At 38.8% G+C, this 25,741-nt stretch overlaps 1 protein-coding gene across 1 annotated transcript in view; it reads left to right on the forward strand.

The window, feature by feature from the left end:
* Window positions 1-25,168, forward strand: part of DCHS2 (dachsous cadherin-related 2) — a 191,308-nt gene extending 166,140 nt beyond the window's left edge. The window contains exons 14-20 of the mRNA XM_059697793.1: window positions 2,907-3,020; window positions 8,254-8,465; window positions 9,041-9,192; window positions 17,115-17,245; window positions 19,416-19,702; window positions 20,668-20,800; window positions 21,729-25,168. Of these exons, the coding sequence (XP_059553776.1) occupies window positions 2,907-3,020; window positions 8,254-8,465; window positions 9,041-9,192; window positions 17,115-17,245; window positions 19,416-19,702; window positions 20,668-20,800; window positions 21,729-24,346 (3,647 nt within the window). The 3' untranslated portion in view covers window positions 24,347-25,168. The remainder of the gene's footprint in view (window positions 1-2,906; window positions 3,021-8,253; window positions 8,466-9,040; window positions 9,193-17,114; window positions 17,246-19,415; window positions 19,703-20,667; window positions 20,801-21,728) is intronic.
* Window positions 25,169-25,741: the final 573 nt, after the last annotated feature.

Consider the following 25,741-nt stretch of genomic DNA (forward strand, 5'->3'; position numbering starts at 1 on the left):
TTGTCATATAGCTTGATATCTGGTATTGTGATCCCTTCAACCTTGTTCTTCTTTCTCAAGATTGCTGTGGCTATTTGGGGTCTTTTTTTGTTCCATATGAATTTTTGTAGAGTTTGTTCTAGGTCTGTGAAATATGCCATTGGTATTTTAATGCATTGAATTTATAGATTGCTTTGGGTAGTGTGGACATTTTAATGATATTGATTCTACCAATCAATGGACACAGTATATTCTTCCATTTGTTTATGTCTTCCTCTATCTCTTTTTTCAGTGAAAGACACAAACTTTTGTTACACAGAACAGCATGCTTGATTCTCAAGTATGCTAAACAAGGAGATAGCCACTTTTTTAAAAAAATATATTTTATTGATTTTTTTACAGAGAGGAAGGGAGAGGGACAGAGAGTTAGAAACAACGATGAGAGAGAAACATCAACCAGCTGCCTCCTGCACACTTCCCACTGGGGATGTGCCCACAACCAAGGTACATGTCCTTGACTGGAATCGAACCTGGGACCCTTGAGTCCATATGCTGACGCTCTATCCACTGAGCCAAACCGGTTTGGCGAGAGAGATAGCCACTTTTTATTTGCAGGTGCTATTATATGAAATTTTAAAGGCAACACTAATCTAGAGTTATAGAATGCAGATCAGTAATTACCTGGAACCAGAAGTGAGATAAACTGACTATAAAAGAGCATGAGGGAGCTTTTTGGAGTGATAGAAATATTATATATCTTGATCATGATGGTAGTTATACAGGTGTATATAGTTATCAAATCTCTTAGAACTGTATACTTGAAATATATGTATGTTATATGTAAATTTTAACTTAAAGTTTATTAAATAAAAAATATTTTTAGCCTTGGCCATTGTGGCTCAGTTGGTTGGAACATTGTCCCGTACACCAAAAGGTCGTGGTTTTAAATTATAGTCAGGGCAAATACCCAGGTTGCGAGTTCAGTCCCCGGTTGGGGCATGTACAAGAGGCAACCAATTGATGCTTCTCTCTCACATCCACCTCTCTCTCTTTCTCTCTCTCTCTCTCCCTCCCTCAGTCTCTCAAAAACAAACAAAAAAATAAACAAAGATATCCTCCAGTGAGGATTAAATATATATGTATATGTGTGTGTGTGTGTGTGTGTGTGTGTATATATATATATATATATATATATATATATATATATATATATATTAGTTATATAGATAGTCATATGAGGGTGACAGATGGACAAGTAGGACAGGAAGCAAAGAGGTGAGCAGCAACAAAGCTAACTTGGGGCCCAAATGGATTCTTGGGAACCCTTCCAGTGAAGTCCAAGTTCTAATCACACCAAGTATCATATTGCCATTATCAGTCCTTGATATTTCTTCTTCCATGCTGGTAATCAGTCTGTTTCCTATAACCCAAAATGGCTTCCTTCTTTCCTCTCTAATTCCTACATCTAACTCCATTTCTGTGGAGTTTTTTTTTTTTCCCCTCTAAGTTCTCTCTTGACTACTGCAGTACTTAAGCAATTCTCCAATGAATTGATATTATGCAATTAAGAACTTGGTTGCCCTCTAATTGGGTTGCTTTTACCTAAAACTGTAGTGGAAACTGGTTAAGGGAAGATTTCTAATATTTATACTCCTGTTACCTCCTTTCCCACATTCCACTTAATGTTCAAGGAAGTGCATCAAAATATGTCTTTAATCTCTGTAGTTCTTTCCATCTCTTCTCCCACAATCCTAGGTTATTGTCTCTTGTTTGGACTATTGCAGTATTACCTTAATTGGTCTCTCTGCTCTATTCTTACCCCTCTTTGTTCTTCACACAGCATTCAGAATGACATATTTTAAAAGTAAATCAGATTATTTTACTTCATTCCTTACAATGCTTCCATTACTTCCCACTGTACTTAGATTAAAATATGATCCCTGCCTATCTAGATGCTATCTTTACCTTCTTCCTTTTCCCCTACTCACTGTGCTTCACCAAACTGAGCCCTTTCCCAGCCCAGGGTTTTTGTAATTGCTATTCTTCTCCTGGAATCCTTTTCTTCCACTTCTTTTGTGGGGGCGCGGTTACGGTGTTTTGCCCAGGTTCAAGCCTCGGACTAATGAGAGGACAGGGTCCTCTCATTGCCACGTGCAAGTCCCAGCTGGAGGGCAGGGCCCTCCAAGCACAATTATAGCCAACAGCTATGGTTGTAAGCTTGAACCTATGGTCCGAACACGTAGCCCCACGTGCCTTGTGATAGAGTTCGGGTGCATGTAGTTGAGTGAGGTTGAAACTCACGAGAATGCTGTAAACAATGTGATCACGCCCCTACTTTGCCTCGTGGCATCTGCTATAAAATAAAGACACGGCTTGTGCTGGCCTTGTCTCCTCTTCAGGGAGGCAGCGTCCCACTGAGACCCAGCTATTATTCTCTTGTCTGCTTTTCCTTAATCCTTTCACCCCCCCACCTGGGATCACCCTTGGTCGTGCTGGTGTGGCAGATTCTTTCTATGGCTTCTCATGCTTCAAGGGTCAACTACAAGGTCACACCTCTGAGGCCTCTCCAAAAGAGTATCTGTATCCCTCTCAACCGAAGTGTTTCCTATCATATAATCTTGTTTATTTCTTTCCAAGGAACTTAGCACATATGAAATCTACCTTGATTATGTATTTGTTTACTGGCTTGTTGCCTGTGTCCTCATCAGTTAATAACCACCATACATAGAGATCTTTTCTATTTTGCTTGTCACTAGTTCCCCAGCAGCTAGCATCAGATTGGCTTATTGAAGTCACTCAGTAAGTAATCACTGAATGAATGAACACATGAAAATGTAGTAGGCAAATAATAAGTACCCAGTGTTTGTTTTTGTTTTTCCCTGAAATTTTCTTTTCCTAAAATTCTTTTTTTAACCTCAATTTTACAGGTAGTTCTGTCGTGACTGTAAAAGCTTTTGCTTCGGAGTCAATTCAAGACAGCATTAAATATTCAATTTTTAGTGGAAATGAAGATGGAGTTTTTTCCCTGTGCTCCAACTCAGGTAGGTCTTCTCGCCCCAATAACAACTTTACTTCCTGCATCATGTAATGTTACGAGTAATAAATACTTCTCCAAAGGAAACAAAATTGAAAAGGTAGAAATTGTTATAGGTAAATAATTTAAAAGGTAAACAAAGTTTTTTATGGTAGCAGATGAGAATTTGTGGGAAATCAAGAACTATTTACTTGTTCACATGTTCTTGCTAAGAATTCTATTCTTTACATTTCCAAATTAGATGGTTCCTATCCTACTCTGAATTTTTTAGATAAATTAGTCTCTACTCATAATGAACTCATCTGTGTGGGAGAATTGGAGATATAGTAGAAAGATCACTGATATTTGCATTGAATTGAAAATAAGCACATGTCTAGCCTGAGGGAATCATCATCAGATTCTTCCAATTTGCCACTGAATGTCAATGATGCAGCAAGAGAGGACAGCTGGAAAGGTTTCTATATCGTGGTAAAGAAATTACTTCCAAATACAGCATGTATTAAATTTAGCTTTAACAAGACCATTATTGTGTTTTAAATGAATACCAATTGATTATTTAAAACATACTGTTTTTTACTAACAACTATGTAGTAGATACGTATCTACAACTTCGTTGTCAACCCTCAAGAAGTATGTTGTTTTTTTTTAGCTTAAGAAGTATGTTTTTAATAATTTCTATATTACCATACAACTGCCTTATTTCATCTGTAATACATGCACATGGGAAAAATTGAGATAGGGTAATTTCTTAAGTAAATGCTTTCCTGTCCAGGGTAGTGGTTTGACTTTTTGATCCAGCAGCCTTTAGTCAGGAGCTTTCTGAGGTAGTCTGCTAGGAATCTTCATCACTTCACCCCATCCTTTGGTTAAAGGGTGACAGGCAAAGAGCCATCGGAAGCATCATCAATGAAGTATTGGCAGACACTTTCCCCCCACCCTTCCAGTCAACACACAGTCAAGAAAAGCAAGTTTCTGTGCGTCCACTTTTAATATATATAACAGTGATAACATTGATCACTCATTTGGAGCCTTTGGGTTTATAGCTTTATTCTGATTTTCCTATTAGACTTTTCACCTTTCATAGTTCAGGCTTCTTCCCTTGTTTTTCTAGAGTCTGTGCAGCTATCAGAGATTAATCTCAAAGAAGGAAGTTGTGTTAGAAATCCTTTCAACACAAATGGGATTTTAGTGATTGCTTACCTTCCTGGGTTACTGTTTTCACTTATTTATTTATGGTTTCTATTTTACTTTTTATTAAATTTATTGGGGTGACATTGGTTAATAACATTATATAGGTTTCAGGTATACAATTCTATAAATAAATCATCTGTATATTGTATTGCATGTTCGCTAGCCCAAGTTAAGTCTCTTTCTATCACCATTATCCCTCCTTTACCCTCTTCTACCACCTCCGTCCCCTCTGGCCACCATCAGACTGTTGTCTGTGTCTATGAGTTTGTGGGTTTGTTGTTGTTTTGTCCTCTGAGGATTCCCTACTACTGTATCAACTCAGTAATGCATTTCAATACACACACACACACACAAAAAAAATTTATCAAGCATTTTAGTTTTTTTATCATGAAGACATTTCAATATATATTTTATCATATTGCTGCCAAGAAACATTTTTTAAAATTATTAAGTATGATATTAAATTTATCTTTTAAGCTACTTTTGTTGAATAATCATTAAACTTATATCTAAATATTATATGAATGTATGTACATTAAATTGCATACCAGTTAAAAGAGAAAACTGGTATGTATGATTAAATCAATGGCATTTAAGTTGTGGTCACTTGACGGTAAAAATGGGAGAAAACCATTTTATTAGTTATTGGCTACATAAGTTATGATTAGATGGACCTCTGGTGGGCACTGTGCTTTCTATCCATCCTTGCCAGAGTTTTCCCTGTGTTCGTAGTCACAAACCAAAGGTTTACTTTTGTATCCAAACTTCTTGTCACTTTAGCTTAAAAACATCTACTACTCACTGTCCAAACCAGCAGGAATTTGGGAGTTTGACTAATGTGTATGTCAATAACAGATGGTAGTATTCATTTCATTACTTGGTAGATTGACATAAAACAAAAATGATCAAACTTTCAATGTTTCACGGGCGTAGCTTTAACGGGAGAGAGTTTAAAAGCTTGGGGATAACATAAATATTTATCACACTCTAGTTGTATATACGATACGCATGTGCACCATTTGTAATGGACTCAAGTCACCTGAGTGTGCTATCAAACACTTAGCATTTGAAGATTCATAATCTCATTTTTATGTGCATTTTGTAACTTGGACAAAAGCTATATATGTAGATATATCAGAAGGGAGATATTCCTACAGTTTCATTCTCAAGTTGTGTAACTGGCGCTCTAACATATGAGAATGAACATGAAGTTGGTGTGTGAGGCCCTTCCTCTAAGGAAAACATGGACTCCAGCCCATCCTCTTAGACAGAGCCCAGGAGGACTTTCATCTCACCAGTGACAGAAAACCCTTGCTGTCTCTGAGAAAAATATGCATATATCATCCAAGGCAAAATGTGGATCTGGTAGGTGCGCCAGCCGTGAATTATCTCACAGACTGGTTATTGTCTTTTCCACTTGCATAACTTTCGCAGCATATGCCAATTATTATGCCAAAAATAAAAATCAAGCAAGGAAAGCATTAGAGCTGCAGAACCATTCCAAGTTCAAAATTCCAATTATCAAAGCCCAAACACAAGCCTTTTATTAAAAACCCCACTTTGATCTGCACTGTAATTGGCACACTTTCTACTCAGTGACACTGGCAATTTAGTGTTGCATTTCCATTGTGTTTCTCCTTTACCAGTGGTAACAGCACATGATAGCAAGCTGAGTGCCCTGCTCGGTGGAGACAGGGCTCCAGATGAGACCTTTGCACCCACCTCGGACTGGGGTTCCTCTGCCATTTGGGGGTGGGGGCTCCTCCCTTGTTTCATGAAGGTTTCTACAGACCAGCTCCCTTCATTCCCTGCCCATCAAAATGCACCTTAATGATTCTCCAGCTGCCAATGGTTAAAGCTGTTCTAAATTTTGTCAGGGGTGTTGGTAACATCAGACTGTGGTTTGTAAAAGTAATTTGCCTTTCGATCCGAATTGGTAACTAAATCTGATGATAATAAATGAAAGTGATTTTATGAAATTTTAAATTTGATAATATAGTGAGTTCTTCATATAGAATATAAATATTTAATTTCTCTTAGTTACAGAATAGAAGCTATAAAACCCCCTCCAAAATACCCAGTATCAAAGTTAGCATATTTCTTGGGTTAGGATGGTTACCTAGGAAACGGGTTCAGCTAGAGCACTAAGAACTGTGGCTTCCAGAAGCAGGCTGTTTCACCAGAGATAGAATTTTTCTAACAGTCTGAGGCTACTTAATTTTCTCTTTCTAAATTCAGACCTTGTAACGATATTAAATCTATGTCTAGTGATGAAGGGGAAGAGAGATGTGGGTACAACACTGGGATCTACACCATCCGACTACAAAGAAACATTCTAAGTATGCACTGCGTGACTTCTCACAGCCACCCTGTGAAGTCACTATTCATATCCCCATTCTACAGAAGGGGAGACTCGGCTCTGGAGAACCTGAGTAACTGACTCCAGGCCACAGAGTTAGTGGTGGTGGAACCAGGTAACTTGCCTAAATTAAGTATCCAGGTCTACGACCTACGCTTGGTTTCAGGTTCCTCGAACTCCAAATCAATGCTCATTCAGCAAATCCCCATTCGATGGAATCTCTGACATTGAGAACCAAGTAAATCATCATCATAAAAATAATAATAATAACATTAAATTCAGTAAGCAATTTAGTTGAAGTGGGTTGGGAGGAAAAGATAGAATAGAAACCAAAGGAAGAAATTATATCAGGATAGGAATTTCTTAATTTGAGGGAGGAACTTGAACATGGCATAACCCCTCAGGGCCACTTTCCCGAGCCTGGTTATGCTTTGCATACAAGGGCTTGCTGTAAGCCAGACCTTGAGCTGGGTCCTGGGGATATGATGGTGTAAGAGGCAGGTAGCCCTCCTCACCTTGCAGAACCCTAAATCCTGAGGAGTAACTACTAGACTGAAGCAGGTGAACAAAGCACAGCACGTGTTTGTGAGAGTCCACTGGGGGCTGACAGTGATGGCACGGGGATGGGTGGTCTGGAAAGATCTCTGAGGAAGCACAGGCGTGGGGACTGTTCGAGGCTGATGGAAAAGCGTACATGGCAACTCTGAAATGAGCATTTGAGGAACAGAATACTTATGAGTGTTATGACCAGAGCAGAGACAGGTGGAGAAGGACATGGTGAGATTTCTGAGGCGGGAGAAGTCCTTTGGAGGTTAAAAATGCTGAAATTGATCATAATCACTGTGGAAAGCCATTGTAGGGTTTTATACAGGGCAATGACAATGTTGTTTTTTATTATTTAACTAGAGTCCTGGTGCATGAAATTTGTGCACTGGGCGGGGGGCGGGGGGGCGTTCCTCTCTCAGCCCAGCCTGCGCCCTCTCACAGTCTGGGACTTCTTGGGGGATGTCTGCCTGCAGTCTGGGACCCTCACTCCTTACTGCCCACCTGCAGCAGAGGCAAGAGAGGCTCCCGCCATTACCGCTACGCTCGTCAGCCGTGAGCCCAGCTTCTGGCTGAGCGGCACTCCCCCTGTGGGAGCGCAATGACCACCTGGGGGGAAGCTCCTGCGTTGAGCATCTGCCCCCTGGTGGTCAGTGGGCAACATAGCAACCGGTTGATTTGCATATTAGGGTTTTATTATATAGGATTCAGAATGGGAATTGGGTTGATGGGGAGACCAGTTAAGTGATTAATTCAGGGGACAAAATGGGAAATGCCAGTGGATAGAGGAGGGCAGCAGCAGTGGAGATAAAGAAAGGTAGATTCAAGAAATATCTGGTAGATTTCCCAGGCATGGTGATGGACCAATTATGGAGAGAGAAAGAGGATTTAAGAGACAGCTTCAAGAGTGCAGATATTTTACAGTTTCTTTCCCTCCTACATGTTTGAACCTTGAATATCTGCATGCTCTCAACCTTTTTCACAATGACTCCAGTCAATAGAGGAGGGAGGCCAGCCAACATGGGGCTTTGAAAAAAGGGACAGGTGAGCATAGGAGTACATAAGGCAAAGATGATTTGGAACTTTTAAAATAATAACTACAATATCAACTTCTTTTATTTTGTTTTCTCCCTGGGAATAAAAATAGGAGAACTCACTGTGAAAGAACCCAGGTTTCTTGATTTTGAAGTCAGAAATGAAGTACAACTCATCGTTTTAGCTGAAAGCAGTGGGCATAGAGCCTACAGCAAAATAGTCATCTTGATACAAGATGTGAATGATAATTTCCCACGCTTTGGGCAAAGCATTTACCAAGTATCAGTGCCTGAAGGCCAGTTTCACAATGCTCCTATCATACAGGTAACAGAAAGACGTTTGTGCGTGTGTGTGTGGATTACCATGAATCAATGTACATCAAAATAGGCCTAAATGATATCTCTTCATGGAGGCTGATGCAAAACTTTCATCCTCAGCACTACTTTGATAATTTGTCACCTAAAGGATCAGGGGGAATTTTTTTAGCACTAAATCTAGACTTTGTTTCCTCTATTTAAAGATCCTTTAAAACAGAGACTCTCAATGTAATATAAAAAATCCACATATGGATTCCTTTTCAGGCAACACTTTAAGCAAATTAGATTTTTTTCAACTATATTTTCCTCTTGCCTTAAATTGTAGCTGTAGACATATGAGACTCTACTGAAAGTTCCCTGGGAATCCTTTGAATGAGAACACGGACTTGCTTCCTAACCCATTATTTACTTTATTATAAAGTGAAATGTAAGCTTCAGCAGTTTGTTAGTGTTGCTTTAATGGTTGTTTTTTAAATGTATTTGACAGTCTATAATTCTGTCATAATGCATTTCTCTGAAAAACAGACTTAACCCCTGTTGCAGATGAAATCCTTATCTAAGGCAAGAGTTGCTTCCTCACAGGTTTTTGCTGCCGACCTGGACAGCGGGTTGCACGGCCTCATCGAGTATTCCATTCTCGCTGGCAAGCAAGCACAGCTGTTCCAGATTGACGCGCGGAGCGGCGTGATAACGGCAAATGGGATTCTGGATTACGAGTTCACCAGCTCCTACAGGTTTGTCCCAGGTTCCAGCCCATTTGATAAGCTATCTGCTTCCTTTCTGACCACACTGTTGTTGCTTTGAGCTTGACTGCCTATTTATTGTACAAGCTTAGTTGTAAAATGTGTTTTCCCTCTGATCCAACTTATGATCACTGGGAGAGTCTTGGGAAGTATTTCCAGCTTCGGAAAGGTGATTCAATTAGAATTTTAATGTTCCTTTTCATTTTAAGATTTCTTGAATTTATGATGCTGCTAAGTACTAAATCAGAGACTTTTAAAAAATCAGTATTCGTCAAATGTCTAATGAGCCATTGAGCACTCTGCTAATGTTTGTTTTTACTATTTTTTTAGAATGGTGAAGACTGAATGGCATTGCTCTTTTTAGTTCTTTATTCTTTTTGTGTATGAAATTATAATCCTGTCATCAGGGCCCTTGAACTGTGTTTTAATAGACATGATAGTATTGACAGCACCCATGGAACATTAAATACTTTTTTGCCTAGAGTCCAAGATATGCCAGACTTATACAGAATTCTATAAAAGAGAGAATCATAGTGTTACAAGTCTCCTAGGTATTTAAAATGTCAGTGCTACAAAAGTCTAGCCAAACATACAGGGATATTTATGGCACCTCAGTCTGGAAAAGAAAAAGACTAGGGAACCTAAAATGGCTGTGAATGGGGATTGCTTTAAGAATGACAGCCAAGACTTCTGTGAAATACAATGAAACTGACTTTAAAGGAGAAAGCCCTGACCTGTGTGGCTTAGTTGCTTGGGCGTCACCCTGTGCATGGAAAGGTTGCTGGTTCCATTCCTGTCAGGGCACATGCCTGGGTTTTGGGCTCAATCCTCAGTAAGGGGCATGCAGGAGCAGCTGATCGATGTTACCCTCTCATATTCTCTCTCTCTCTCTCTCTCTCTCTCTCTCTCTCTCTCTCTCTCTCTCTCCCTCTCTCCCTCTTCCTTGCTCTCTCTAAAAGTCAACTATTTTTTAGAGAGAGAGAGAGAGAGAGGCACATTTCTACTGCTAATGAGGATAGAGCTCTAAGATATGTGTCTGTGTGAATGAAATAACAAGGTGCACTATAGTGCTATTTGAGCAGAAGCGCACACACATGACTGGACCATGTCAGGAAGAAAATATAAAAAACTGTTAACCTTGTTTGTCTCTGGAGAAATGCTCATGTGGGAAGTCTGGGGGTCAAAGAAATGCTTGACTTTCTTATTACTTATTTTAGTATGCTTCATATTTTTTGTCATATTTCCTGTATGTTCTTCCAAAAGTCCTTGCACATATAGTGCCTCTGTTAATCCTCCCAGTTATCTCCCAGAAGGTTAACTTGAGTGTTTTCTTATTAACTGAAAAGTCAACAGACGTAGAATGGATTGCTTAGGGTCACAGAACCATTTAATGTTCCAACATGGACTTGCAGCCAGGGATTCTGATTCTGTCAGTTTCCACTGTACAAGCTGACTTTCTATTGGGGGCTGGGGGGTACAGGTTTACAAAAGACCTAAGTGTCAATATTCTCCTAGGCTTGGCTACATTCATACTTTACGAGGAGCGTGTAGGATATTCCTGTGGTGGAGCAGTGAGAGCTGATTACTGAGATCTGTTACGGGGAGGATTGCATTAATTAACCTCGAAAAACTTCCAAACTTTAAAAGTTCATCTTCAGCTCTTTTTGTTTAATATTTCAAAACATTACTTCAAAAGTATTTTAAAAGTTTAAGACTTTACCCTGTATTAACTAGTCAGATTTTTGGTAATATCTTACTATCATCAATTGTTATGATACTTACTGCATAAATATATTAACACTGATTGTATAACTATGTTAAACCTATCTCTGCCATGATTATTGCTATAGTAATTTTAAGCATTAAGCCTTTTCTTTCCGTAGATGATGGCAGGTAAATCTTAGCCTAGTTCCTATCTGGGTGATTACAAATTCAGAGACTGTCGAAAGGCAGCTGTGTGCCAGGAACTAAGCATTTTGATTGTAGACTTTCTGTTACTCAATGGAGTCTAATTAGCCAATAAATCTAACTCCTTCCAGTTTTTCCTATGTATGTCATAGTTTCAATATTCCCAATATTTAAATTGGTCCCAATATTTAAAAGTGCCCCTCCCCAGTTCTCTATAAAGAATTTAACTCAAGGCTGGAAGAACTGAGAGAAGGTGAATTCTACACATACGGCCACAGAGATACACACACATGCACATACACATACACACAGTCTCCAGTAGCACCACGGCAAGGAAATAGTTTACAGCTTCTGCTTATCTAAGTCAGGGCCTCCCCTTCTCCCTTGTAGCTTTTTTTCCTCTTTAGTGCTCTTTCTGATATTTAAGGAAGTTGGAAATACAGGATGATTTCTCCCTAGTCTACTTAGATGGCCAGTGAATGCCTTGGGAAAAGTGTCATTTAGCTTTTAACTTTACTTTTGAAATATTGTTATTTTGTCTGATGAGGAAAATATTCTCAATTCCCATCCTCTGTTTTACAATATAAAACAAGGGGAAAAAAGATATTGTCAGTTATGATTCTATTCAATATAAATGCATTAAATTAAAATTAAATAATTTTTGCCCTCATATTAAGCCTCATATAAGAAAACTCAGTAGAAAAAATGACAAATTATAAAACAGACTGTAAGTTCTGTCTGACCGATATTTCCTTATTTTAAAAACTGTTTACTGAGCTTGAGAAATAAAGCCAAATGAAACAGTTCTTGTTTCCAAGGAGCTCAAAACATTGAGTAAGTGCCCTTATAATCCATGGCAGGAAGCATAGTAACAATCACAATAATTTATGGTGCACCTGCATTACATGTTGAATTCTCATAATAAACTCTAGATTTACAGAATAAGGAAACTGAAGTTCACAGGGGTAAGGGTTGCCAAGACTATGTAGCCAGTAAATGATAGAATGAGATTCTTATCCACTCGAATAGTCGTAGTAGGGATTCCTATTGTATTATGTGAATGAATCTTAAAAGTACACACCGGCCCTAGCCAGTGTGGCTCAGTTGAATGAGCATTGTCCCATGTACCGAAAGGTTGCTAGTGGATTCCTGGTCAGGGCACATGCCCAGGTTGCGGGTTCCATCCCCAGCAGGAGGCGTGCAGGAGGCAGCTGATTCATTATTTCTCACATCCATGTTTCTCTCTCTCTCCCCCTCTCCTTCCTTTCCTCTCTTTTTTAAAAAAATTAAAAATCCATTTAAAAAGTACATACCTGTATTTTTATAAGACAAAAAACAGAAAAAAATATTTTAGAAACATAAAATAATAATAAAATAAGTTTCAGCTTGCAGTTGTGAGATAGCACATGTGTAGGAATGAGCATGCAAAAATGCGCTTTGAATCATTTGAAAGCATTTCCACTGCTTGACTTATAACTGACAAGGAGAGATTTATCCCTTTTTAAGTTGATAATTGGATATCCCTGGGAGCCTTGTAATGCTTTAGGGCCAATGTTTTTATTATCAAGCTATATACTTTTAAAAAACCCAGTAGTAGCATAGAGTATATCAACAGACTAAGAAGAAAGCCAGCCACCATTGCCTCACCCATCCCAGCACCAAAGCCCCCTCAGAGGCTGACATTTTAAATTGGTTTTCTCCATTATTATAAATACCAATATGTCTTAATTTATCATTTTAAGCATTATCTATCAACTTCTTGTCATAACAGATGTGTATTTAATATTTTTACTTTCTCTTATCCAATTCTGTCTTTGTATTCATTCACTGGTTTTCATTTACTTAGTAATCAGTGGTTACATTATATAATTCTATAAATGTTCACTTCAGAGCCATGTCATACTCATGTTTCCTTTCTTAACCTCCCCCTGCTCCAAAGTTAATGAATTATCTTTCTTTTTTGCTCACTCAATTCCCTACATCTATGTATTCCTTGACAGTGCTCCAGTAGCTCCGTCATGCCCAGCCATCTTTTCCGCCTCAAATGCCTCCCATATCGAATATTCTATCAAGCCCTCTTTGTTGCTTCCACACCTGTTCCTGCTGCTTTCTGCCCTCCTGGTCTAGCATTAGCAATCTGCAGTAGCTTTCTGAGCCTCAGCAAAGCTGGGTATTTCATGGCTTTGCTTTATTGCTCTCCTAAATTCAGCTCATGTTCCAGACCCCAGGTCTTTGTCGTTTTTAGTTTTTTCTTCCGGTAACTTTGGCCAGGGAAGTAAATTCTGTGAGTTCTTGAGTATCTAAGAGCACCTATATTCTACTCGCACATGTGATTTATACAATGGATAGTATAGAAGTTGATTTTTATTTTTATTTTTTTAGAATTTTGAAGGTATTCTCTTATCTTTTAAAGCCCGGTGTTGCTGTTGAGAAGTTTGGTGCCATCCTAATGATGTGTTTTGTACAGGATTTGTTTTTCCTTCTCTGTGGGAGTTCTCAGGTTATTTTCTTTATCTCTAATGTTTAGAAATTTTGTGATTATATACTGTGATTTGGGCCTTTCCTTGTGCTGAGCCCTTGGTCTGCTCTTTGGATAAGGAGAAATCTTTCTAGTTTTCTCTTATTTCATTAATAATTTTTCTTCTTTTTTTCTGTTTTGTTTTGTGTGCTTGCTTTGCCCTGTTCCTTTGTCCTAGACCTTATTCAATCAATAGTTGGACTTCTGGATCAATTCTTTGTCAATAATATTTTATTTCCTATTTTCTATTTTTTGTTTTGTGTGTTGGTTTATTTTTGTTATTTTTTTTTTCAGGGGGAATACCTTAATTTTAACCTTCTAAACTTTCTTTTTGCTCTAGTTAAACATTTTTGGACATTGTTCATATTTTTATTTCCAAACGTTCATTCTTGACCTTTGAACTTTCCATAGCATCTCATTCTTAATGTATATATACATGCATCATCTTTGGATGCCTCTTAAAGGACATTAATTAGAATTGTTTTTACATTTTCTTTTGTTCTTTCGGGATCTCTGTTTCCCTTGGGCTCATTTCTTCTCTTTGTCTATTTCGCACTTGCATTTTCATGTTGGAGACTTTCTGTAAGTAACTGATGATCTTTGGTTCTGAGTGAGGCAATAGCAAAGTCACTGAAACCTCTGAGTGGGCTGGAGGGGCTTCCTGACCAACACACTTTACTTTCAGATGAAGCAGAGAGGAAGTAGACTACTTTTTAGGATAACATACAAATGACAATACATGTAGAGAGTTCTTTTTTCTTTGAGAGGGGCCAGTCTCATTGATAGTCGCTACTGGTAATACTCATTAGGGTAGCAGCCCTAAAACATGGAGCCAGTTGGACTGGCTACAACCAATATTCCACAAAGGCTGTCAAGGAGCTATCATAAGGAACTTGAGGTCTCACACAGGTTGTGTGTAGAATCTCAGTGGATCTGCCTTTATAATTTTTAATTTTTTTAAGCCATTGAGAAACCTTTTAGTTGTCCTTTCATTTTGAAACTGAATCATATATTTTTCTCTATATCAAAGAATCCCAGTTTTTTTTAACCTGACATCAGAATGACATAGAACCCCTGAAGTTGTAATGTTGTGAAGGGCGGTTATGGCTTTGGTGGAGGAAGGAGACATAACTTTGATGTCTTGGCCGAGACTTTAGTATGACATTGGGGAAGGGCCGGCAGCAGGGCCAGGGAACATTATGAGTTCATTATTTTTAGTAAAACACTTCCATATGTATCTGACTTACGTTCATACTAACAAAACAAACTTTCCACATGGAATTATTCCTAGGCTCCAGAAGTGTGAAACTCAAGTCATTGTATACTGACTAGAGGCCCGGAGCATGGATTCCTGCACATTGGAAAGAAATTAATTAGAAGGTGGTCGGCCGGCCGCACCTGGGGTGGCGCTGGGGCTTAAAGGGTGTCTGGAGTGAGTGGGGTCCCTCTGGCAGGTAGGGTCCCTCGGCCTGGCCTATGGAGATCGGGCCAAAACTGGCAGTCCGACATCCCCTGAGGGGTCCCCGAATGTGAGAGGGCACTCTGAAAAGTTGCTATCGCTCAGCAGCTCCTGTGTTGAGCGTCTTTTCCCTGCTGGTCATTGCGTGTCATAGCTACCAGCTGGTTGGCTGGTTGGCAGGTTGCTTAGGCTTTTATATATATAGTTGTTCCAACTTTGATATTGTTAAAGGCAGCCTGTGTGCTTCATGAATGGTGATAAACAGTAATCGTTTGCTATTAAGTGGAATTTAAACCAAGAAAGAGTTGATGCTTATCTTACATCATTTTTGAATATAAGGTTGAAAAGAAAGAAGACTTATTAGGTAAGCTAACAATGGAAAAGAGAGTAGAAGTGTGTCAACTTCCAAGACTCAGTTTCTCAAAAGGTAGCATCAACAGCTGGCTAAGACTAATACCGCCTCTGAAATAAAGATCATCTTCTGATTGACAACTCACTTTATTACTCAGCTACCAGTGTTTAGAGGAGAGTGAAAAATGAGCTAATGGTTACACATTAAGGAGTTATATATACACAGCAAGAGAGGGAAGTTGAAGGAAGATCATACTAGTCTATATAGTAGAACACAAGCTATCCAGTCAAGCAAGACCTGGGCTTAAATCCTGGCTCTGTGTTATAGTACACTTATAATCTTGAAAAAATCTTGAGAAACCAGTACTCAACATATATTAAAGAAAACCAGAGAAGGTAGCCAACTGGCCCTCTAAGCAGTTATGGGAAAGGCTGAAAAATAAATCATTAAGAACAAAGGCTAATGATTGTATGGCAGAAGAATGTACAGGGTGCTATGGGACAGAGAGGGACATCCAAATCAAATGAGAGGTCAGTGAAAACTATAGACCAAAGGGTGTAGGGACAGGATTCCAGGCAGAAGACAGATCACAGAAGGGCATTGTACATGCTCAAGGATTGGACTTCCTCTTGGAGACATGGAGAGACAAGGAAAGGTTTTAAATAGGGAGTCAGGTTTTTAGATAGAACAATTGAGTTGCAATGTGGGGGTTGGATAGAAGCAGATGAGACTTGCAGTGGGGAGATTGGTGAGTAAATAAGCACTCCAGATGAGAAAGGATATAATGAATACACACCATTCTGGTAAAGATGATGAGGCTCCAGAACCAACTTATCCTGGTTTGCCCAGAGCTGTCTGGTTTTAAAAAAATCTGAAAGTCTCATGTCCTAGGAAACCCTTTAGTCCCTGGCAAAGTAGGATGGTTGATCAGCCTTTCTGAAACTCTGAAGGAAGGGGTGAAATGGATGAGATCACTAATTCAAGTGATACGTAGGAGGTAAAATCTATAAGACTCATAATTAGTTGGGTGTTGGAAGGGTGGTGACAGAAAGGGAGAAGTTGAAGACACTAATAAATTTTCTAACTTGGTTGCTGGATAAGCTAGTTGTATCATCATCCAAGAGAGGTTGAATCACGATGTGTGAATTCTTTCAGATCATGTACTTTCACGTCTACTTTATAGTCCTATCCAACCATGCATTTTTTTTGTATGTGTACTAATCACAGTGATTTCCTCTTTCAATTCTACAATTTTGATTTTTTTTTATTTATTTTTTTTTGCTATTTGGGCCTGAAAAAAATATCAATATAAAAAAATCATTTGGTGGCTGTAACTTTTGTTGATACAGTAAAATAAAAATATGCAGCAGGTACTGGTTTTTGTATGTTTTAGGTTGTTCTTAGTAAAAAGGAATTTGATGTCTGTTTCCCAGAAATGCTGCATTGTTTTGATCCAGATGCCTCAAGAGTCCTGGTGGTTTGCTGGATTTGCCTCTCTAAACATGTCAAAAATAAATAAATAAATTTCAGACTACTATTCTTATGAAATAAATTTGAAATGATATCATTTAGAAAAAGCCAGGAAGAGGAAGAAATGTAGCTAGTCAGCTCATTTTTAAATTTTCAACTGGAAATTTGATATTTATGTTGTTTTTCTTGATTCTTTTCCAAACCAGTTTGATTGTGCAAGCCACAGATAAAGGGATGCCCAGGCTTTCGGGTACAAGTGTGGTCAAGATACAGGTGACTGATGTAAATGACAATGCCCCGGCTTTTCTCCCCCTTGAAGCAGTGGAAATTGCAGAAAGTGAGTGTGGCAATGTGGAATAGTGGTTTTGATTAACTTGTATAATCTCATCTACCATATTTTCAGCCAGGTCCTGTATTAAGTATGAATACTAATTCTAAACAACCATGCAACAGAGTTTTCATCTTTATTTTAAAGAATAGAATACGGATGGTCAAAAGTTTATCAAATGTCAAAGAAGTTAAATGTTGAAGCTGGGATTTACATTCCGATAAGCATGATGTTAGTCCCCATGCTCAGACCGCCATTGCACTTGGGTTCTTTTTGTGTGACATATTTAAGAATGAAATTTGCTCTGTGAAGAAGCACATTTTGTTGACTAATAATCATCCTAAAACTCCTCTGAGAAGAAGCACTCTCAGGCTGATAACTTTGTCAGTCTTTGCCATATATTAATAAGTAATAAGTGAAGGGGATTGGTGTTCATCATACAAAGTCATCATTTTCCTCTCGTGTAATCATCTGCAGAAAAATTTTACACCATTCGTGGTAGAGGCTGCAAATACAAAATTGTATGTGATATGCTGATTAATCTTAATTGTTTGGGCCTCTGGGATATATGATGACTCAATAGATTATGATCCCAAAGTTGCCTGTGATCAAAGACTCTAGTGATAAAATGCAACCCAAGCTTTATAATTGAAGTCCCAAATAGTGTGGCCCCTCACTTGCCTCTCTCTCCTTGTACTATTAATACTAAATTTAGTCCTACAGTGTTCCTAACATTTTATGTCTCCTTTCCAAACAAATTATAACCATCACTGCTCACAGATGATAATATTCCAGAAATTTGTATATATAGGGATATCTCCAGATATTCTAAATATCCTAAAATATTCTATCAATAAAAAAATTCTTCAGTTTTCTTTCCTGCCTGTTTGATAGATTTTCATGTGCTTTTATGCTAAAGTACAGGCATATGCATAAAAATGCAGCAGGGTGCCCAATATAAACACAGGGTATCCCAAAAAATGTATAGACACTCTAACAGCTGATAGCTCAATTTTGAAAATGAAATGTATTTTAATAAGCACTTTATAATTATTCAAAGTGTGTGTATATATTTTGGGGGGACACCCTGTATATCACAGGAACGAACAACATAAACCAAAACATACTGAACGGGTTAAGATGTGGTTGGTGAACATCAAGAATGTTCATGCTTGAATATGAAAACCAGGAGTCTTACATGCAGTGGAATTATTCTGAATACCTTGGCATCTTCTTTCTACCTGTACTATACATGTAAGCTAAAAAACAAAATCCCTTTCACAGCAGTTTAGGCTAGAGGATACATACAGTGTGAGGCATTGAGCATGTCATCTCTTTTGTGATTATTTTTGTGTGTAAATAATACTAAAGATTTGTTTTCATAACTAGTGCTATGTATACTTCGGCTTTCTATAGTATCGATCCTTTTTTCTCTCTTTCTATTTATTTTTTTAAATTTTTTATTGATTAAGTTATTACATATGTGTCCTTATCCCCACATTACCTCCCATTCCCCCCACTCATGCCCTCAACCCCCTGTTGTCTGTGTCCATTGGTTAGGCCTATATGCTTGCATATAAGTCCTTTGGTTGATCTCTCCCCCTTACCCTCCCCTACCTTCCCTCTGAGGTTTAAGAGTCATATTTTAAGAAAAGGAAGCAATGTATATGTCACTCCAAAAGAAATGTTTGCAAGATAAGTGCCAAAGAACTAAGCATCTATTCCTAAGTTTGGTATCCAAACATTTTTATTTCAATCTTGTCTACTTTTCAAAATGTTGTTTTTTATTAGTGTTTTTGGTAATAATCTTCTTCCCACCCATACCCCCATGAATATATGATTTTGATACAGAATCTATATAGTACAAATAAGTGGCTTGGAATGTTTCTTGGTCCTGGGAGTATGTTGTAAGCATACAAGGAAAAATGTAATATAAAAATTGACTCTACCCTACCTCCTCAATTCTCAATTCAGTGGTAAAATTTCACTTTTATTGGGCTTATAAATTCTTCAAAGTTTTTGTTTAGTTTATAATGAGCTTTGTATGAGAAATCATGCCAAGAAAAAGCAAATCGTGTTGGACTTGAAATAAATATAAAAAAGCTTGGATTGAACTATTCAAGAGATATTTCAAAGGATGAATTTTAATGGAGACTGACATTGGTCATGACTATTTCAGATGCTTTGCCTGGTGTAATTGTGACTCGAATATCAGTTCATGATGTGGATTTGAATCCAGCTTTCATCTTCAGTTTCGCCAAACAGAGTAATCCTGGAACAAAGTTTGCTATTGATCAGCACACTGGGGTGGTGGTGCTAGTGAAAACATTGAATTTTGAAGAAGCTACTGAATATGAGCTGCTTATCCAAATTTCTGATTCGGTGCACCACACAGAGGGAGCACTCATTGTCCATGTGTTGGACGTCAATGATAACCCACCAGTGTTTTCTCAAGATTCTTACCAGGTAAATAGCTTGCAGAGATGCTGAAACAGCCCAAGCTGGAAAGAATGGGAAACAATGTAAGCCTACCATTGTGGACAGACTAATTTAGACAGACAGCAGTCCCTGTTTTTAGAGCTTAAGTTGATGCTGAGGGTTTTTTATTTAATATCATGGAGGATAGAAGTATATATGAAATTGCATATACCATTCCACCTAGTTTCTTAAGTATGTATAATATGTCATCATATGAAACTATGTTATCATTTTCCTAGTTTTTAGGAATCAGGACCCTGTTGTTTATAACAATTGGAACTTTCCAAATGTTTTCAAGGCCACAAATAAGACAATAATGTGACCTATTGTAGCCTAAGGTAGATTATCTGCAGTTAATTTGGGAAACCTTTTTCTTTCCTAGGCATAGTTTTAGAATATTTGGGGGTATTGATTAACATTTTGCAGAAAAAAATTATGAACAAAACTGTAAAGTGGAAATTTTAGTCTTTAGGGCATAGTGTATGTTTATAGAAATGAGAACAATGATAGCATTCAGCTAAGTACTTGGAAATGGGCTTTTGGACTCTTGAATGTAGCACATGCTAGGTTTCTGTGTAAACCCAGGAGAGAAATTAACCTAAGTAATGATCTCCTGTAAAGGCTAGTTAAATCAGATAATGTATATAAGTAATAATATATTACTGAATGTATTAACTATCTTCTACCACACAGAAATAATTTAGAAGGAAATTTTTTCATAATGAAAATAGAAACTGAATTAATCTTTTTAAAATATTTTTTTCTGAATTCTGGGACCACAACATAATCGTCTTAATATGTCAACTCTGTAAATAAACATAGCTAATAAAGTCAAGTTCACTGTGAACTTTCCACAAGCAAAATAAATAAAATGATCTCACATTTTGGCCCTGTGCATGAGAATATCTGTAGTCTTGTAGCACAACATCCATTTCTCTGTTTTTGCTCCTCAGGTCACCATTCCAGAATCGGTGCCTGTGGGGTGCTCTGTGCTGACTGTGGCAGCCACAGACTCAGAGAGCAACGAGTACATTTCCTACAGAATTATTTCCTCTTCCACAGAATTCTCCATTGATCCTAGGAATGGTGAGTTATTTATAGTGGTTTTAGTGTTCAGAGTCTGAGTTGCAGGCTGGAAACCTGAAATAATCCTTTCCAAATGCTCCTAAAATAGCTCCCCATCCCCACCCCCTAGTATTATAAACACCACCATCTTATTTCTCTTCATGTCAAATGCTGTGATAGCAAATACCAGTGTTATTTCTCTTCCCCAGCATCTCAGTGGCTGGCAAGCAAAAGGAATTGATTAAATGCTGGCGATGGCTCAGAGGTTCAGAGACCCCCATATAGTAAACACCCAGTCCGTCAGTCCAGCCAAGCACAGTTCAAGTAGTTATCCCAGGCTTCGAATGAGTACTGAGGACTTTGTGTTACTAGAGTTTGAAAGCTTCCATTGAAGCCCAGGTACATAAGTTCAGTAATAACACTCAATAAGGACCAAAGAAAACGGGGAAAAATTATTTGAGCATCTCTACTGAGTAAAAACATTGTGGGTTCTGGTTTATTTGATGCTTTCCAAGGCTGTTTGTGTTTTTATAGAGCAAGACATTTGTGGCTGTGAAATGCATTTAAGCAAGTGATTTCAGATTAGAGCAGTTAAGCATTGTACAGAGAAAGTTTAACAGTGAGTAGACATTATAGCTTAACTTGATAAAGATGAATAAATAGCAATGGAACAACTTACTACACAAAAAGAAAACTAGGACCAATTTATGGCAGTTATCTGCAAGCAGCACACATATTAAGTAGAGTGAATGTCACGAATATTATTTCTGACTCTTAAGTGTTACAAAAGTATAAATATAATTTAATTTTCTATTTGGAGTTACTCTTGGTTGTAAATTAAGTAACAACTAAGCAAATGCATTAGTAAATATTTGATACACATTTGCTAACTAAATGGATCACGAAAATTTAATTTCACAGCGTTGAAACGCTACATCTTATTTTTCAGGCACGATATTTACGACCAACCCCATAGTACTTCTGGATGAAAAATCAACAGTTCAGTTTCTTGTTGAAGCCAGCGATGGTGGAAGTCCTGACCTGAGGGCTCTTACCTCAGTGGAGATAGGAATACAAGATGTGAACGATCACCCCCCTGCGTTTGCAGTAGAATATTACGACCTTAGCTTGAGCGAAGATGCTCAAATTGGAGGCACGCTTGTCACCTTCTCAACCACTGACCGTGACTGGGCCCCTGAAAACACACATGTTCAATATTCCATCATCAGTGGTAATTCGCAGAACCATTTCGACGTGGAAACTGCTTTCCTTCATTCAGAATATCCTTTTAAGCAGGTTGGTTATTTGGTGTTGCTTCACAGTCTGGACAGAGAAGCATCTGCCAGGCACAAGCTTGTCATTCTGGCATCTGACCACGGCTGCCCTCCACTGACTTCCACCGCCACGGTGTCCATAGAAGTGCTTGATGTCAATGATAATCCACCCACATTCCACAGTCCGACGTATCACGCGCATGTCAAGGAAAGTACCCCTCTGGGGAGTCACATCACCGTGGTGTCAGCCAGTGACCGCGATGTGGGTTTACATGCAGAAATCATCTACCACATCATCTCTGGGAATGAGAAGGGGCATTTTTACTTAGAAGAGAGAACTGGAGTCCTTTATTTGACTAAGCCTTTGGATTATGAAGAAACAATAAAATTCACTTTAACCATCCAAGCTTCAGATGAAGAAAAGAAACATTTTTCTTTTGCAGTTGTGTTTGTCAGTATCCTAGATGATAATGATCATGAACCTCTGTTTCTGTTTCCAAGATTGAACTGTGTTGTTCCTGAAAATCTGCCTGTGTTCTCCACCATATGTTCTGTAAATGCTTTGGATTTTGACGCAGGTCCTTATGGAGAATTGACCTATTCTATTTTATCCCCCTGTCCTGCCACTCATAGAGCACCTCCTGACCATGATCCCTTCCTCATTGACCCTCTGACGGGGGATATTCATGCTAAGCAAGTCCTTGACTATGAAAATGACAATAGATACTGCCTCACGATTCAGGCAAAAGACAAAGGTGACTCCACAGCCTCCTTAATGGTTTGGGTCGAGATTGAGGGGATAGATGAGTTTGAACCCATTTTCACTCAAGATCAATATTTTTTCAACCTCCCAGAAAACTATAACATAAGACAGTTGATTGGCAGAGTGGAAGCATCAGATGCAGACGCTGGTACCGATGGTGTTATTCTTTACTCCCTTGAAACTCCATCTCCTTTCTTTTCAGTAAATAAAACGAATGGAAATATTTATTTGACTAGAGCCCTTCCCCTCATAAGAAGTCAAGTCAGCAAAGAAGACATGATTGAAATGAAAATAATCGCTCGTAGCCCTAAACAGGACTCTAAGGTCGCATCTTGTACTGTTTTCGTGAACGTGTCTTTTGCCTCGGAAGGAAAAGGCTCGGCGGTGTCAGCTAGCCGCTTCTCAATCAGCCTCGCCGTCTCCTTTTTAGTGTTTCTGTTACTCATCATCCTTCTGACTATCCTGATTGTAAGACATAAACAAAAAGATGCAGGCAACAGTTACGGAGACAAGAAAACGTCATCATCCTTAGATATCAGTTTGAGACTGACCAGGGATGCCAGCGTGCTCAAACCCTTCCAGACGACAGATGACTGCAATGAGGAGGCGGTGCCTGCCGACTCCACGCCGGAGTGGTTGAGTTTAATAAGCATCATGGGAAAGGATGTGGGACATCTGTACCGGCACTCACACTCCAGTGGCCGCTGCTCCGTGGAAGGAGAAACGGCAGAAGATAAGGAGATCCAGAGGATCAATGAGCACCCTTACAGGAAGGACTCTGGCTCAGCTCTGAGTGACCGGGAGTCCAGGGTGCCGGACTCCGGAATCCCAAGGGACTCGGACCAGCTCTCCTGCTTGTCTGGGGAAACTGACGTGGTGGTCTCTGTGGTAACAGCAGAAACCAGCCATGCACTCGAGGAAGGAGATGGAAGAGAAGGCTGTGGCACAGCCTACATTCAAAATGATACGCTGCCCCAGACACTAAGGAAGAGAGAGGTCCAAGCGGACATCCCGGCCGAGGTCAGGAAAGAGCCAGTCTTTATTTCAGGTGATGCGGAAGCAAGATGCGCAACACAGAGAACCTCGGGTCATGATGGGAGAGGCAGCTATCACTGGAATTATCTCCTCAGTTGGGAACCCAAGTTCCAACCTCTTGCCTCGGTATTTAATGATATTGCAAAACTGAAGGACGAACATTCACATGAACCTGGGACTCCCAAGGAGAAGAAGTCTTTTGTTTTCCCACCCCCTTTGATCACAGCAGTAGCCCAACCCGGGATTAAAGCAGTTCCACCGAGAATGCCAGCCATGACCTCAGGGCAGGGCCTTCACAAATACCCCCACTCCCCCCTTCTCTACCATCTCAGTTCCCTGCCTGAAGCCATGACTCCCAGTTTTTCTCCATCTCTTTCCCTGTTGACAGCCCAGACCCCTGCCATGACTCCACTGTTGTCGCATGGAGATTTCTTAGGAGCACATCTAAGCGATACGTGCCATGAACTTAAAGCAGAGGACGAAGTTCAGATATAAACCAATTGTGATGCCAATTGTACTGCTCACCATCGGTCAAGAACGGTTGAACAGCACATTCTTAAGCAAGCTTCTCCAGACCAGGTTCATTTTATCCACGTGGGAGTGATATCATTTTGTCAGGGTTTTTAGAACCTCCCCATTTTAAGTTTCTCAAATTTCTTCTTCCAGCCTTAAAGAGAAGTTACCTCCTCCTTTAACCTTTAATGTTTTGCTCTCAGGACTCCTTTGCATATATTAAGTAGTATATATTCTGTCATACCTGGTTTTCTGTATGGTTAGATTTCCAGAGGACACAGTGAACTTGACTGACTACCAACGCGTTTATATAAAAACAAATGGAAATAAAGTTCAGGTATAGTCACTCAGTCACGTTGCTGCTGATTACCTAGTAATTTGGAAGGATAAACTTAAGTTTTAAAGTGAAGCCATTTTCTGTGTACCTGACATGTTTAGAGTTGCATTTCTCCACTTTCACCATCAGCCACACTGGCGGAGTTAGCCATAATTTGAATTTTAATGTGGTGTCTTTTGGAAATTTAATTAAGTATGAAATTTGTCATAACTCTGTGCCAAATAAGAAAATTATTCTTTTTTAAATGAACCAGGAATGTTTGTTCTTGACGGAGGGCCAGGGTTGATAAAAGCAATAAGCGTGTGTTTGGCTGTCCCTGAGATACATTTCCTTGACCTTTACAAATAGAATGATGATTTTTTTTTTAGCATCTGTCTTGTAACATTGTAAGGATACAGACATTAACATTTGAAGATTAATTCATAGATATTTTAAACTTTTATTTTATTCTAGATATAGTAACTTTTGGTAAGTTATGTTATTAGCAAATAATAATTTTATGGAGTAATTTAGCAATATATTTTTCAATGAAGTTTTTTACATAAATATTTCTACTATAAAAGTTAAGGATAGATACCAGAAGTCTTTCTTCTATTAGTTCATGTTTAGCTTTAACTGACATTAGATGGAGCAGTTGGACAACACAGTTAAAATAATTCTGGTTTGTACGGCTGTTTCAGAAATATAGTGGTGTGTGGGGGCTCACATATATGCTATCCCTCCTCTCTGGTGAGCCTGAGGATCCATCCAAAGTTCTTCTCTGTTCCAGGAAAGCAGAGCACTTCCTGATGTGAGGGTCCTGAAGTCATCCATGGTAGGCGACCTGGGCAATCTTTGGAGTGAGTTTAGATCCTCATGGGCATCTGGTGTGGTTTTCTTGGTGGTTAGTGTGAATGTCTGCTATAGAAATACTTCCTCTTTTATTTTTCGATAGACCTCATCTGTAAAATGTGAGATAACTCATTTCTCTTTACTGGAAAACATTGCAAGATGCTGTGTTTGATATCCAGTTCTGTAGGTAAATAATTCTAAGGCTTTCT

The sequence above is a fragment of the Myotis daubentonii genome, chromosome 5 (assembly GCF_963259705.1).
Source record: "Myotis daubentonii chromosome 5, mMyoDau2.1, whole genome shotgun sequence".
Lineage (NCBI taxonomy): Eukaryota > Metazoa > Chordata > Mammalia > Chiroptera > Vespertilionidae > Myotis > Myotis daubentonii.